The sequence below is a fragment of the Dermochelys coriacea genome, chromosome 6 (assembly GCF_009764565.3).
Source record: "Dermochelys coriacea isolate rDerCor1 chromosome 6, rDerCor1.pri.v4, whole genome shotgun sequence".
Taxonomy (NCBI): Eukaryota; Metazoa; Chordata; order Testudines; family Dermochelyidae; genus Dermochelys; species Dermochelys coriacea.
Window position 1 is genome coordinate 97,557,378 of NC_050073.1, and position 15,927 is coordinate 97,573,304.

At 42.3% G+C, this 15,927-nt stretch overlaps 1 protein-coding gene across 8 annotated transcripts in view; it reads right to left on the reverse strand.

Annotated features, from left to right (window-relative positions):
* The window catches only part of TTC7B (tetratricopeptide repeat domain 7B), a 343,610-nt gene that overhangs the window by 191,402 nt on the left and 136,281 nt on the right, over nucleotides 1-15,927 (reverse strand). For all 8 annotated transcript variants that reach the window (XM_038406917.2, XM_038406919.2, XM_043517821.1 and 5 more), the window contains 2 exons: nucleotides 5,446-5,509; nucleotides 528-665 (listed from right to left, as the gene is read on the reverse strand). In XM_038406917.2, coding sequence (XP_038262845.1) covers nucleotides 528-665; nucleotides 5,446-5,509 — 202 coding nt within the window. The remainder of the gene's footprint in view (nucleotides 1-527; nucleotides 666-5,445; nucleotides 5,510-15,927) is intronic.

The following is a 15,927-nucleotide window of genomic DNA, read 5'->3' on the forward strand; positions in this document are numbered from 1 at the left end:
TGATTAGCCATTATGCATTTGAGAGATTACATTTTAAAATGCCCTAAACATGTAAAAAGGCATACCTAAAAAGAACAAATTTCTATATTATATAATTAAATAAAACTTTTCAGGAATCAAATGCAATTTCTATAGCAGAGATCTGAAGAGACAATTAATGAGGGAGAAGCTCATTATTAGCTATGCAAGAGCCAGGTATTATTATTATGAACAGCATTTTAGAGCAGTCACAATGGTGTGAGAAGGGGGAAATTATACAAAATACTTACCTCAAAAGAAATAGTTTCATAAATTCCTTTTCCAGCTATTCACTGAGGATTTATTTATAATACAATTGTTACGGTAGAAGATTTTTTATGAAATTGTTTAGATCCTTTTACTACAACATAACTGAACAGAGTAATAAATTAACAGCAGTTTTTGTTTTCAAATGACCACAGAGTTTTGTCATCTATATTTCATATATGTTAACAGTTGGAAACTAACTGAAGACATGGCACTGGAAATATTTACTATTACAGACGTACCTCTGATAGCATTTCATATTGACCTCTTCTCCCTAAGGCAATTGTAAGCAAATCATAGACCACAGATGCACTTTGCAAACTGATGATGCGATCATTTTTGTGCTCTGGTATTCTGCTCAGTACAGCATCACGGTTAGCCTGGAAGATAGCACCAAGAAGACATTTAGGGTGTCAGTCTAATCTGACTAACATCTTGGTTCTGGTCATTATTAATATGTTTCAAAATACCAATCATCACTGAAAGCAAGTGACCAAACAAGATAGCAACTTCTGCTCATTTTGCATTTGATTACTTGTATTTAAACAAAAGCCTGTTTGATGCCATTTTTTCACACTATTTTTTGTGAGGGATTTAATATACGAATTAACCCTAATCCAGTGTTTCTGTAACTGATTTACTTAACTGTTATGTTCTAACTATAAAAAAGAGGAAAATAATTTTGTTAAAAATTATCTAAGATGAAGCTGTACTTTGCGGTTTAACTCTGGCATAAATTAGTGCTTTATTATCTTTTGCATCAAAATAAGGTACAACTTTGCTGATTGATCCAGGCTGTTGGGGTCTTCCACCCTTCTTTCAGAGAGTGTCATTTTCATTCCATTTACTTCATCTTCTGAAGGTCATTATGACGGTGTCTTCTCTCTGGGATGAATAAACAGTTTCTTCCAAAGATAACCCACACCAATACAGTTCAATGTATATTCCATAAGAAGGGCCTCATACAAGAAGCTCAGCTTCTCCAATCCTATGGCTCAAGCGTAGCACAGAAATGTGTACATATTGACAATACTCTGCACTTCTCATGTGCCTTTCATCCAATGGATTTAAAAATGTTTTACAAAGACTAGTGAATTACAAGACATCTTTTTACAAATAGGCATACTGAGGTACAGGCAGATTAAACCAACTTCCCCAGGTTAATAGAGGAAGTCTTTTGTAGAGCAGAGATAAAATTCAAGTCTCCTAATGCCTGTGCTATGACTTAACGACAAGACCACTTGTGCTCCACTGTCTATAACTTTAAAAGGTTACTCCAAAACCAACCTCTCCTATTCCCCATCATATATTGTTATCACAAAACCACCAGTCTGAATATGCCTTGTCTTGATGTCCTCTAATTCTACATGCTTTTAAATTGAAATTTAGAATTTCAGTTCAAATTTCATTGTTACAGACTACAGACTTGAATCTGTATGGGTAGCTATAGTGCGAAACAAATGAAAGATCGGAAGTCAGAAGCTCCCAAGGTGGCTGGGTTTTTTTAGTTTTGTTTAAATATTAATGATAGTCAGAGGACCCTCTAGAGAGCTGAAAAACAAGCTGACAACTGCATTTCTTCACCTATTAATCTCATCTAGCCAGAAATCAAACATTATTTTTAGCAACTTGTTTTCATTCCTACTTAAGTTTCATTTCTATATAGTTTGTAGATTCATATTAGAAGTCAGAATGGACAGCTTTCATTCCCCACTTATAGAAAGATGAAAAAAATCACACATTAAAATCCAAAGTACTTTTTAGCTATTTTAACTGGCCAACATTTTAGGCTCTGAAGACACTGGATGAAAGAGTCAATAAAATCAGGATAATCAAACACTAAGTGGTAAATTTTTGAAGTGGTACATGGGGAGTTACACGCACAAATATTCCATTAGTTGTGAACTTAACTGCCTACATCTTCCTTTGAAAATGTACTCCCATATGTGTAGAATTTATTTTCTTTTGATCAACAAGTATTTGGCATTTACTTTCTCCACTGTATAAATATTTAGCTTCAATATCTCTTACTTTTATGGTTGCATATGTAATCATGGTAACACCATGTCAGTGGCACTGACTGCTTGCTGCCTCTTAAGTGCAGTCAGCTGTGACACGAACACTGCTGCTTGTACCATGGAAGGCTATACCCTGAGAGTAGGGAGAATTCTCCCACCATAAGTATTAAAAACAAATTTAAAATTGCTTGAAGGAGGAAAAGAACCTCCATATATATATATGTGTGATTATTTTAAAGGTCCAGTGTCTCAGACCTACTTACGAGTCTGACCCCTCTACAGGATCTTATCTAGATAAGAAAAGCAAAGGTAGGCATGTACTACATATGTATGGGAGCCAGAGTACAAGGGCACTTTATAACAGCAACAATGATAATATTGCAAAAAATTGACTACTGGAAATTATCTATTTAGAAGACTTTGCAATTTCTGGAAATGTTCTGCATCAGGACTGTTTCAAATAGGAAGAATGATAGTAGCAATACCAATATTTATGTGCTATCATATTAACAGTAAGTTTTTTCAGCTATATAGAAGTAATGAAAATATTTTAATGAGTTTTAAAAATAAATGACCAAAATAACCATTTTTATCATTTACTGAAATACATGAAAGCACTTAGGTGCTTTTGAAATTTCACCTTTGGTTCAATATAAGTAGGGGGAAAGTTTCAGATTCATTACACAAAGTGAAAAGATTACTGCTGCGGGAATTCTGACCAAAAAATTATAAATTCTGTACAAAATATTTTAAAATTCTGCAAAATTCTGCCTATTTTAGTAGACAAAAATAACACAATATATACAGTAAAAGCTGTTTTATCCGGCAAGCTGGAAGAATGGAGGGTGCCGGTAAGTGAAAAATGACAATTAACTAAGAGGGAGGGAGTTTGGGTGCTGGAGGGGGTACAGGGCTTGGGTGTGAGAGGGGGCGCAGAACTTGGGCTCTGGGAGGGATTTTGGTTGTGGGAGGGGGCTGGGGGTGCGGGAGGGGGTGCCGGATCCAGGGGCCGCTCAACTCGGGCAGCTCCCTGAAAACAGCGACCTGTCCCAGATGCTCTTAGGGGAGGCGCTGCAGGCAGCTCTGTGCGGTGCCTCTGCCTGCAGGCGCTGCACCGCAGCTCCCATTGGCCACAGTCCCCAGCCAACGGGATCTGCAGAGAGAGTGCTCAGGGTGGCACCTGAGGGCAGAGGCAGCGACCCCTGGATCTGGAACCCTGCAGTGTGCCCCAAGCCCCCTCCCAGAGCCCATGCTCCACACCCCCTCTTGCGCCCGAACCCCCTGCCAGCCCCGCGTCAACTGGACTATAAGCTGGCATTTCAATTAAGATCAGAAATGCTGGTTTATAGAGCTTTTCAGTTGGGGAAGTGCCTGATAAAACAGCTTTTACTGTAAATCACACCAGTTTCAATTATTTTTGATCATTTATTTCAAAATACCTGTCAGCAAGCATGTCTGTAATAATACAGACAATAAAAAAGATTCAGGAAATGTTTTTTGACAAATCGATTCCTTACTAGGCATATTCAGACAGAACTTGGACTTAATAATTCATTTAAACTACAGTACAGAACCATATTTCCTGCACGCCTCACAAGCAGCGCAAAGACTTGGGGAAGTCAGGCGTAACAGAGGAGCTGAGGGAGAGGGAAGTAATTGCTGGGAAGGAGCCTGGATATGAACTTGAAGGGTTGTTGGGTATGGGTGGGAAAAGTATGGATCAGGTTTTTTGGAGAGGGCAGGAAGGGATTGTTAGGGCATGTCCCCCATGCAGACCCTGGCTGACCTCTAGCCTCTCCCATTCAGTCAGGCGCATCTTCCCCAGTCCCCATATGTCCCTGCTCCCCCATGTGTCCTTGTATCCCCTGTCCCTCCACCCCGACTCAAACACCCACTCCCCCCATCCCCCCTGTCCCTATGTGGTCCTACACCCTTCTCCCCATGTGTCCCTGCACCCCCTCAATCAGTCCCCTCCCCTCATCTCCATGTGTCACTGCCCTCCCGCCCCCATGTGTCTGTGCCCCCACTCAGCCACACCCCTTCTTCCCTGTAGCTCTGCACCACCTCTCCCTCTACCCAGGTGTCCCTGCACCTCCACTCCCATTCAGCGCCTGCTCCAGTCTGTCCTCCCTCACTAGCCCTTATAAGCATTGTCTGACCCCTCAGCAACCCCACTCTGTCTGTCTCCACATATCTCCTGACTTGGTCTGACAGGCACTGTGAAGAAGGCAGGCTCTTTCTCTTCCACATCGTAGCTGGAGCTGGCCAGAAAAGACTGCTGTGTTCTAATGCCACAATGCCCTCTGGTGGGCAAAAGGTGGAACCACAGCAACTTTTCAGCAGAAGCTATTTTCTGAAAAAAAATATGCATGGCATATAAAATATGTACACGCACAGTGGCACAGAATTCCTTCAGGAGTAAAAGATTTTGTATTGACTGTTTTAAGAGCATGGGATGTAACTGACCTTGCTTTAGTAAGTTAACAGCAGGTAGGTAATCAATGATTAGAAAAGCTCCCCAGAGCAGTAGTATGGCACCCTTTTAACAGGTGTCAGTAAAGGCATTGAAAGGAAACAACCACAGGAGAAAATCAAGGATTTATAAAAAACACAACACCAGCAACATCCTATGATGCCGTATACAGACGATATGCCAATATCAAGAGTTATTTGAAACTTGAGAGATCTGCATTTTAAAGCACTTAAGAAAAGAATAGTTGGGCATAGACACATTGAATAGATACATGTATCTAATTTTTGGTTTTTGTGGTTACAACAAAAACTACTTGAATTTTCAAGCTTGCTTCTCCAAATGGCAGCAGCTGCTGTAACAGCTGTTCACACTGATGTGATGCCAAGTGAAAGACTTGGTTTTGGGAACAGACTCTACCTCCCTTCCCTAAAGCTAAAGGAAGGATAAGTTCAGCTCAGAGACAATGCACTTAGTCTCAAAAGGAAAGAGGAACTCAGAATCATAATACCCTTACAGCACTTTCTGCTGGCTCCCTCTCAGAGTAGCAATAGCTTTAGTTTCAGAAGGAACTGCTTGCCTAGTTTTGTAACAGGAAATGAGACAAATGTGCTCTAAAGACAAATGACAGAAGTGACATAAAAAAGTTTTTAAAACTGCTATTTAACTTACCATAGATTCACTAATCAGCAACAACAATAGAGCTTCTTCTGTATTTTCTTGAGGACAAAAAATGCTGTCAAAAAATCAAACTTTAGTATTTATTAAAATACAAGTAGAGCATATTACTGTTAAGAATGGTGTACACAACATCAAATGTTTATATGCTATGATTATTAGTTGATTTTTAATATCCATAAAAATGAAAATCTCTATACATATTGGATTTTTAGTTTCAGTTATTAGTTTTATTTCAATATTTTAATTTGTCTTTAAAAGAATAAGTTGGCAAAACAGAATGAACAGAAGCAGCACACTGATCAGAGTTGCAAACAAAAACTCCAAATACCCCAAATACCATGTAATTTTGACAGCTATAAAAATGTCAGTATTCACAATTAAACAAACCTCCCACTCTAATTGTAAGCGTGCATGAACTGCAACCATAGCAACATGGGCACACTAAAATAGATTTTCCCTCAGCTTACTAGAATAGGATATTGATTAAAATTTTAGCGATATTTAGACCCCACTTGCATTATCTCTGCATAGATATATTTAAGATTATTCTTACCAATGCTGTGCTGTACAGCTCACGATTAAAACAAAAAAAAGCCACTCCAGCTTCTGCCTTTTCTATGTGCCATCACTCTCATCACTTCCTAAGCACTTAAAACATTTATCTCCAATTACTTAATTTTGAAGGCCCCTACCAGCCTATGCAACAGATTGCAGAAAGCAGTTATCCAGACTCATTCCACGAGGCCACAACTCCCCTCTGGTGCAAGGGTGTGGGGGAGGTGAGGGTAGAGAAGTAAAATCTGTCCAGGTATAGAGCTAGGACCCTCACCCTCTCCCAAAGCAAAGGGAAACTGGGTATCAAATTGTCTGGTCTGTTCTTGGGGTAGAGCACCTACATTCAGCTCTTTACACAGCGCTTGTGGTTACTCTACAATCAAGCTCTTACTAATAAGCTAAATTTCTCTCACCACTAATAGACACTGGTTACAGGTATTACGGAATTTGCTTAAACGACACTGAATTACTGACAGGGAACTAAGGGTTGTCTAAGATTTAGACATGTTTTATTTCTTAAAGATGCCTCAGATCTAACAGGAAATTTACCATGAAACCATGAACTCATTTTAGACAAAAAGTAGGTTTCATCTCAAGAATAGTGCCTCTCCCCCACCCTCCTTTTTTTAAATAGATGAGCTATTATTAATGTAAGTCGATGTCCAAGTCTCTTTTCAGACATTAAAGTAAGGGTACGAAGTCATTTTCAAGACAAACTATTGTTTATGCAATAAAGAAGTTTCAACGCATAGTTAAGACTGCTAGCACTACCAAAAGCTGCCAGAAATGGAATAATGCATCTGTTAAGAAACTTGGCTTCTTTATTCCTTTAAGGAAACACTTCAGAGAGGTGATATACAAACCTATAAATATTTTAGTATTACTCTAAAAAGCTGACAGAAGAACTAAATGGGCTCCACTCACAGAAGTCCACAGTGCTAAATGAAACAACTAGACAATCGAAAAAATAAAAAGGTGAGTTTTGAGACCTTAGAGTCTGAAGGCAAATATTTTAAGCTACACCCACAGTGTTAATGTATATCTATTGATTCTCTCTCCAGTTTAAATAAATGGCAGTTACTTACCTGTAACTGGAGGTTCTTTGAGATGTGTGAACCCTATCTGTATTACACATATGGCTACAAGGACACAGGCAGTATAGATATTTGCAATATTAACATTCCAAAGGTTGAGTTTGCAGAAGAGGTTTGGACTAAAATATAATGCTTTGTGAAAATGTAACAAGTGTCCAGTATAGGTACTTCTTGGAGAAATGCTACTGAGATTGCCTGTGCCCTAAAGAATGGGCTCTCACTCCATCCAGGGGAAGGGAGATGGGCTAACCGATAGCAAAGGAGGATATATCCAAAAATCCACTTAGAGAGTCTTTGAGCAGATATTGCTTGTCCCCATGCTCACTCTCCTACAACAACAAATAGTCTAGGTATTTTTCTAAATGGCTTTGTTCTTCACAGGTAGAACCCAAAGTTTGTCTGACATCGAAGAAGTGAAATCTCCTCTCCTCATTGGAGGCATGAGTATCAGAATGAATATCAATACAACAGATACATTTATGTGGAACTCAGATACAGACTTAGGATGAATTTCAGGTAGAAGTGAAGGGATTTGTTCTCTTTTTCAAAAGTAGTGTATGGCAAGTTGGCCACGAGTGTTCCCATCTCACACACCAACCTGGCCGAAGTGATGGTGATGAGGGCAACTTTCGCAGACTAGTGGGACACCAAGCATATGGCCAACACTTCAAAGGGTGGCTTGGTAAGCATAAAGAAAAGGAGTATTTGTGGCACCTTAGAGACTAACAAATTTATTAGAGCATAAGCTTTCGTGAGCTACAGCTCACTTCATCGGATGCATTTGGTGGAAAAAACAGAGGAGAGATTTATATACACACACACACACAGAGAACATGAAACAATGGGTTTATCATACACACTGTAAGGAGAGTGATCACTTAAGATAAGCCATCACCAGCAGCAGCGGGGGGAAGGAGGAAAACCTTTCATGGTGACAAGCAAGGTAGGCTAATTCCAGCAGTTAACAAGAATATCAGAGGAACAGTGGGGGGTGGGGTGGGGGGGAGAAATACCATGGGGAAATAGTTTTACCTTGTGTAGAAAGTAAAACTATTTCCCCATGGTATTTCTCCCCCCCACCCCACCCCCCACTGTTCCTCTGATATTCTTGTTAACTGCTGGAATTAGCCTACCTTGCTTGTCACCATGAAAGGTTTTCCTCCTTTCCCCCCCCTGCTGCTGGTGATGGCTTATCTTAAGTGATCACTCTCCTTACAGTGTGTATGATAAACCCATTGTTTCATGTTCTCTGTGTGTGTGTGTGTGTGTGTGTGTGTGTGTATATACAAATCTCTCCTCTGTTTTTTCCACCAAATGCATCCGATGAAATGAGCTGTAGCTCACGAAAGCTTATGCTCTAATAAATTTGTTAGTCTCTAAGGTGCCACAAGTACTCCTTTTCTTTTTGCGAATACAGACTAACACGGCTGCTACTCTGAAACTTGGTAAGCATAGGCTCTGACTCTGTGGGTGCTCCAGCCCCGGGGCTGGAGCACCCAAGGGGAAAAATTGGTGGGTGCTCTGCACCCACCAGCAGCCAAGCTCCCTGCCCCGCCCCCCCAGCTCACCTCCACATCTTCCCCTGAGCATGCCATGTCCCTGCTTCTCCTCACAGGCTTGCTGCCACGAAACAGCTGTTTTGTGACGTGACATAAGCTGTGGGAGGGAGGGGGGAGGAGCAGGAACATGGCGAGCTCAGGGGAAGAGGCAGGGCTGGGGATTTGGGAAGGGGTCCAATGGGGCAGGGAGGGGGCGGGGGGGGGGTGCGAGCACCCACTGGCACCAGGAGGAGTTGGCGCCTATGTTGGTAAGTACTCAAAGTATAAGATTGAACTACCATTGAAGTGCTGGCTTCACTACTGGTGGGAAGGCCCTAGTGAGGCCCTTTAGGAATCTGGTTGTTATCAGGTGAGTAAAAATAGAACAGCCATCTACCAGTGGGTGGAGAACACTTATTGCTGCTAGGTGGACTTGCAGAGAGCTAACAGAAAGGCCCAGTGTCTTGAAAGTGAGGAGGTAGTCTAAAATAGCTGGAATACCTGCTGTCTTTGGGGATAACTGGTTTTGTTGCTCCCAGGCAGAGAAACGCCTTCATTTAGCTTGATGAAATTTCTGGTGGAGTTTTCTCTTAAGAACAGTCTGAACAGCCTCCAAACATGCTCTATGTCTGAGGCCCATCCAAATACCAAGATGTGAGGCGAAAAGAATCTGGGTTGGAATGTCTGATCCCACTATTCTCCTGCATTATCAGAGCTGGAAGATGTTGAATGATAATGGGTTAACTTTCATAGGAGATCCAGAAATCAGAACTGTCTGGACAAGTTGGGTGCAATGAGAATGATTCATGCTTTACTGTGATGAATCTTCCACAGAACTTGGGGTAGTAGTGGAAAGGAAGGAAAGGTGTACGTCAGCTGGTCTATCCAGAATAGTAAAAGGGCATCGATCCAGATTCCCAACATTGTTTGCTCTGGAGGAGTACACAGATTCATAGAAATGTAGGGCTCGAACGGACCTTGAGATGACATCAAGCCCAGTCCCTTGCGCTGCGCAACAACCAAGTGAACCTAGACTATCCCTGAGACGTGTTTGTCCAACTGTTCTTAAAAACCTCCAATGATAAGGATTCCACAACCTACCCAGAAACCCTAGTCCAGAGCTTAACTGCCCTTATAGTTTTTTTTCCTGATTTCTTACTTAAATCTCTTTTACTGCAGATTAAGCCCATTACTTCTTGTCCTACCTTCAGTGGATACAGTGCTCACCACCCTCATTATCAACAGTCCTTAATGTATTTGAAAACTGTTTACAGGTCTCCCCTCAGTTTTCTTTTCTCTTGACTAAATATGGCCAGCTTTCCCCCCATCCTTCATAGATCAGGTTTTCTAAACCTTTTATCATTTTTGTTGCTCTCCTTTGGACTCTCTAATTTGTCCACATCACTCCTAAAATGTGGCCCCCAGAACTAGGCACTCTATTCTAGTTGAAGCCTCACCACTGCTGAGTAAAGCGGGATAATCACCTCTTGCATCTTATATGCAACACTGCTGTTAATATACCCCAGAATGCTATTAGCCTTTTTGTCCAACTATATCACATTGTTGACTTTCATTCAATTTGTGATCCACTATAATTCCCAGATCCTTTTTAGCAGTACTACACCTAGTCAGTTATTCCCTATTTTGTAGCTGTGCATTTGATTTTTCCTTCCTAATTGAAGTATTCTGCACTTGTCTTTTAATGAATTTCATCTTGTTGATTTGAGACCAATTCTCCAATTTGTCAAAGTTGTTTTCAATTCTAATCCTGTCCTCCAACGTGCTTGCACCCTTCCCCTACACCTTGAGGTCATCTGCAATTTTTGTAAAAATAGCTTCCACTTCATTATCCAAGGCATTAATGAAAATATTAAATGGCACCAGACCCAGGGATGACCCCTGCAGGACCCCACTAGATACACCACCCATTTTACAGTGAACCATTGATAACTACTCTGACAACTAGTCTTTCAATCAATTATGCACCCACCTTACAGAAATTTCATCTAGACCACATTTCCCTAATTTACTTATGAGAATATCATGTGGCACTGTGTCGAAAGCCTTACTAAAATCAAGATATATCATATCTATTTCTTCCCCCCATCCACTAGGCCAGTAACCCTATAAAATAAGGAAACTAGACTGGCTTGGCATAACTGGTTTATGACAAATCCATGTTGGCTATTCTTTATAACCATATTATCCTCTAGGTGCTTACAAACTGATTGCTTAATAATTTGTTCCAGTATCTTTCCAGGTATAGAAGTTAGGCTGACTATGTTGGCCCTTTACCAGTCCTCCATGAGTTCTCAAAAATAATTGCTCAAGATTGCTTCAGCTGGTTCATTAAATTCCCTAGGATGAACTTCATCAGGTCCTGCTGACTTGAAGACATCTAACATATCTAAATATTCTTTAAACTGTTCTTTCACTTATGTTCCTTCCCCCTTGTTGTCAATATTAGTTGTGTTTAATATCCGGTCACCATTAACAGCTATTAGCTCTCCTTCCCCACTAACTTCATCTTTTCCTTACTCCTAGTGTATTTAAAGAACTTATTGCCTTTTATGTTCCTTGCTAGTTGTACATCGTTTTGTGCCTTAGCCTTTCTGATTTTGTCCCTACATGCTAGAGCCGCTAATCCTCCGGATTGAGAGGACCCAGCTGAGGTGGTTCCGTCATCTGATAAGGAGGCTCCAAGGCTGATCCAGGACACACTGGGGGGATTATACCTCCTGGCTGGCCTGGGAATCCTTGGGAATCCCCCAGGAAGAGCTGGAACCTGCTGTGGATGAAAGGGAAGTCTGGTCCTCCCTACTCTCCATGCTGTTGCCATGATTCTCACAAGGAAAAGCGGCATAAAGGAAAAAGATGATGATGTTTATGCTATTCTTATATATTCATCCTTAGCAATTCATCCATGTTTCCACTTTTTGTAGGATTACTTTATGATTTTCAGGTCATTAAAGAATTCCTGATGGAGCCATACTTGCCTCTTCCTATCTTGTCTTTGCACTGGGACAATTTGCAGTTATGCCCTTAATAACGTCTCCTTGAGAAATTGCCAGCTCTCTTGCACTCCTTTTCCCCTTAGATTTTCTTCCCACGGGACCTTATCTACCAGTTCTCTGAGTTTGTTAAAGTCTTCTTTTTTGAAGTCCATTGTCCTTATTCTACTGGTCTCATGCCTTCCTTTCTCATGAAATTTATCATTTCATGATCACTTTCACCCAAATTGCCCTCCACCTTTAGATTTGCTACTAGTTCTTCTCTATGTTGAGCTTCTTGTTCGTCTGGGAGACAAATAGGTCCCAGTAGGGTGCTAGAAGAATGATGTTAGCTCCGTCGCAACCTACTTTACCTATGACCTGTGGAAGAAGGTGAATGGGAGGAAAGATATCTGAGGTCATTCGTCCAGGACAGTAGTAGAACATCACACTTGGAGCCACAACCCTTGACTCCTCTGGAGCAATACACGGAAAGCTTTCTGGGTTTTTTTGGGGGTAGTGGTGGAAAGAGGTCCCATTATGGTATACCCCTTTGTGTTAATATCTTGCTTAGGACTGTGTCTTGGACTTCCCACTTGTGGTCTGCTGAGAAGCTTCTGCTTAGTTCATCTGCAAGGGAGTTGTAGATATCCAGAAAGTAAGCAGCCTGTATTGTGATGTGGTTCCTGATGCACCACTTCCAGAGTCTGACTGCTTCCAGGAAGAGGGGACAAGATCTCACTCATCCCTGTTTGTTTAAGTAAAACATGGTGGTGATACTGTCCCAACAGTACCCCCATAAAGAGTGAGCGTATGAGCAGAAGGAAGGCCTTGCACTCAAGGCAGACTGCCCAAGTTTTAGTAAATGTATATGTAGTCTGGCATCTTGTGGGATCCAGGTACACTGAGGAGTGTGGTTGTCCAAGCAATCATCCATATCTAGAAGGAAAGCATCCATCACAATGGTGATTCTGGGGGTGAGAGGGATGAAGGGAATTCCCACCATGATCTTTTCTGGGTTTGACCACCAAGTGGGGCGGTGATAACTCCGGTGGGAACGGCCACCTTGGAGCTGATGTGGTGCTTGTCCAGTCAATAGATCGAGTGGAGTCAAGCTTGTAGACATGGCAGGTGAAGCCTGGCGAACTGTGACAGGTAGGTGCATGCAGCCACGTGGCCTAACAGTGAAAGACACTAGGTGCATGTGGCCATATAGCCTAACAATGAAAAGCATCCTGTGCACTGTAGTTCATGGTCTGTGGGTAATGCATGAATTCAGGTTGATCATTATACAAAACCTGTCTGCAGGGAGGAATGCTCTCACAGAAACCGAATCTAACATTACCCTTACAAAGTTTATTGTCCTTGTGGGTGACAAAATAGACTTTTCTCTCTTTATGCAAATGCCTAGGGCTGCTAGAAGCTGTATGGTGGAATCTTGTCGCTGACCTGACCTCCTAAGGTGTGTAGCCTACCAGGAGCCAATCGTTCAGCAATGAGAATATTGTGTAGCCCTGGTGTCTCATCTTGGCTGCTACCACACAGAAAACTTTTGTAAATACTCTGGATGCCATGGCCAGCCCAAAGGGGAGCACTTAAAACTGGAAGCGTTTGTGGCCTACCATGAAATGCAGGAATTTTCTGTGTGAAGGGTGACTGTCCACATGGAAGTATACATCCTTCAGGTTGGGAGCCACAAACCACATCCTTTCCTGAAAGGCGTGGATTAATGATGACAACGCAATTGTAGCCAGCCGCAGCCCAAACCATGGCTCGACCCCCATCCATTGCTCAGCCAGCAACAGCTTTTGCTCCTGAGGAGGGGCAGCTCATTACCCACATCTACTCCCCCTCTTTTTGCTTTTTCAAATGTAGTCTCCTTTGTGTCTGAATAGACTTCCTGTCATGTTTGAAAGTACAGTTGCACAGTTTCCTGTCTGAACCACAAACAGCAGAAGTCCCCGCTGATGTCGCATGCCTGTGTAAAGCTATACTACCAATTGTATTAATGCTTATGCATATGTAATCAATATGTAAGGAGTGAGTGAGATAGTATGAGTGTAAGAAACCAATTGCAAGGCTTGAACCGAAATATTACCGTGTAAGGATAAACAAGGTATATATGGTACTGTACATAAACCTACAGCAGTAGTGGCCAGAGAGAGATGCAACCTACAACAGCAGAAACTCAGGACTGGACTGGAAACAGTAGAGCCCTCCCGCAGGTCCAAAGGGATTTCAGGGACTTTCGTCGCCTAGCGGTTCAATCTCTGGGAAGCTGGAACCTGGCCAGTCTCTATCACCTAAGATAGGAAGCAACACCTGCATCTACAGCCTGCCAGTATGAATGGAATGTGTGTGAGTATAATTGCATAAATAAGGGAAGCAAGCAATAAATCAGCCCTCAGTACTGCTTCAATTTGACCTTTGTTTGTCGTTATTTCTTGGCTGGTTCCATGAAAGGGCAACATCAATCACCTGGAATTTCAGCTTTTGAATAAAGATGCTCAGTTGCCAAAGGTCCAGAATCGGTCTACACCCTCTCTTTTTTTTGGGAATCAGGAAATACGAGGAATAGAACCCCTCCCCTTGATACTGAAGTGGAACACATTCTATTGCCTCTCAGTGTAAGAGGGATTTTGCCTCCTGTTGAAGAAACACCTTGTAAGAGTGGTCCCCGAAGGGGGACTGGGAAGGAGAGGAACTCTATGGAGCATCCCTAATGGATAATCTCCAAAACCCAGCTGTGCTTCATGATCAACCTCCAGTTGTGGGCAAAGAGTGTGAGACAGCATACAAAAATAATGGGAAGAAGAAAGATGGCTTCAGTGATGGTAGGCAGGTCTCAACTAGTATGTCAAAAATAGTGGTTGGTGGGTGGCTGAGAGTGAGAAAAGGCTGTGGCAGTGGAGGGGGTTATTAAGCAAGGCTTCTGAATGCTCTGTTTCCACAGCAGCTTGGCTGGGTGCTGGTAATAAGGTATATGAGGAGGGGGCAGTTTTAGTCTATAAGATTGTCTCTGGTGTTTCCTCCTCAGGGTTGAGTATAAATCACCAGGTAATGCAGAGTCAATCTCCAGTCCTTTAATGAATGCTGGGACTCGCTGTTTCTTTAATTAAAAGAGATTTGACTCATTAAAGGGGAGGGCCTCCCTAGCAAACCTTGAAGATTGCAGACAAGAGTCACTCCTCTTGACTAAGCCAGTGGCCAGACATGTGAAGCTGTGTCTGCCATATCCATTGTGACCTGGAGAGCTGTTTTTGCTACTAGCCTTCCCTCATCTAAAAGAGACTGAAATTGGGCTCTGTCCTCTGTGGGAAGCTTGTCAATGAAGCTCACATGCCTGGAATAGTTGTTAAGAGTCATATTTCACTAACAGAGCCTGGTAGTTATGACACACAACTGGAAGCCTGGGGAAGAGAAGACTTTCTTCCCCAGGAGGTCAAGTCCCTTTAGAGCCCTTATCTGCCAGGATGGCCTTTTGTTAGTGCGTCCGAGCCTTTTCTGTAGTCACCTGTACCATCAGGGAGTTGGGGAGCAGGGTGGGAGAATAAAAATTCAGCTCCTTTGTCAGGAGTTTTTGGCATAGGAGCACAGTGTGCCACACTGCTTTGGTTGGTTCTAGTATAGCCTTATTAATTGGAAGAGACACCTTACTTGGTCCCTTAGGTTATAAGATATCCAGAAGCCAGCGTTGAGAGTCCTGGACCTCCTCTTGTGGAATTTGTAGGTCACTGGTAACTCTCTGCAGTAGTTCCTGGTACTGCCAATGGTAATCCAGTAGAGATGGCAAGGAAAGACTGATCACTTCATCCACGGATAAGGAGGAAACACCTGTCGGAACCTGTGGACTTGGGTCAACCTCTTCCTCCTTGTACCCTACAGACCCAGTTGGCTGGAGGGAGAAGAGCAGTATGATTCTTGAGAAGGGTCCAGGCACCTGCCATAAGGATCCCACGGACCCCAATAAAGCCATAAAACAGCATCGACCAGTTGCAGGGGACTCTAAGGGAATCAGTACTGCAATCTGGGGTGTGGGTGGGGGAGTGTAATATCCTAAGGAACAACGAGCATGACTCCTTGATTTTCTGCAGTGTACTTGTAGCCATGTTGGTCCCAGGATACTGAAGAAAAGCCCTGTGTGGCTTGAAAGCTTTTTTCTCTCACCAATAGAAGTTGGTCCAATAAAATATATTACCTCGCCCATCTTGGATTTCCTTGAATATCTGTCAGGACTCGTCTGTCTCCACAGACATACCAGAGCATCTAGTACATGTGACTCATCTGAGCCCGAAA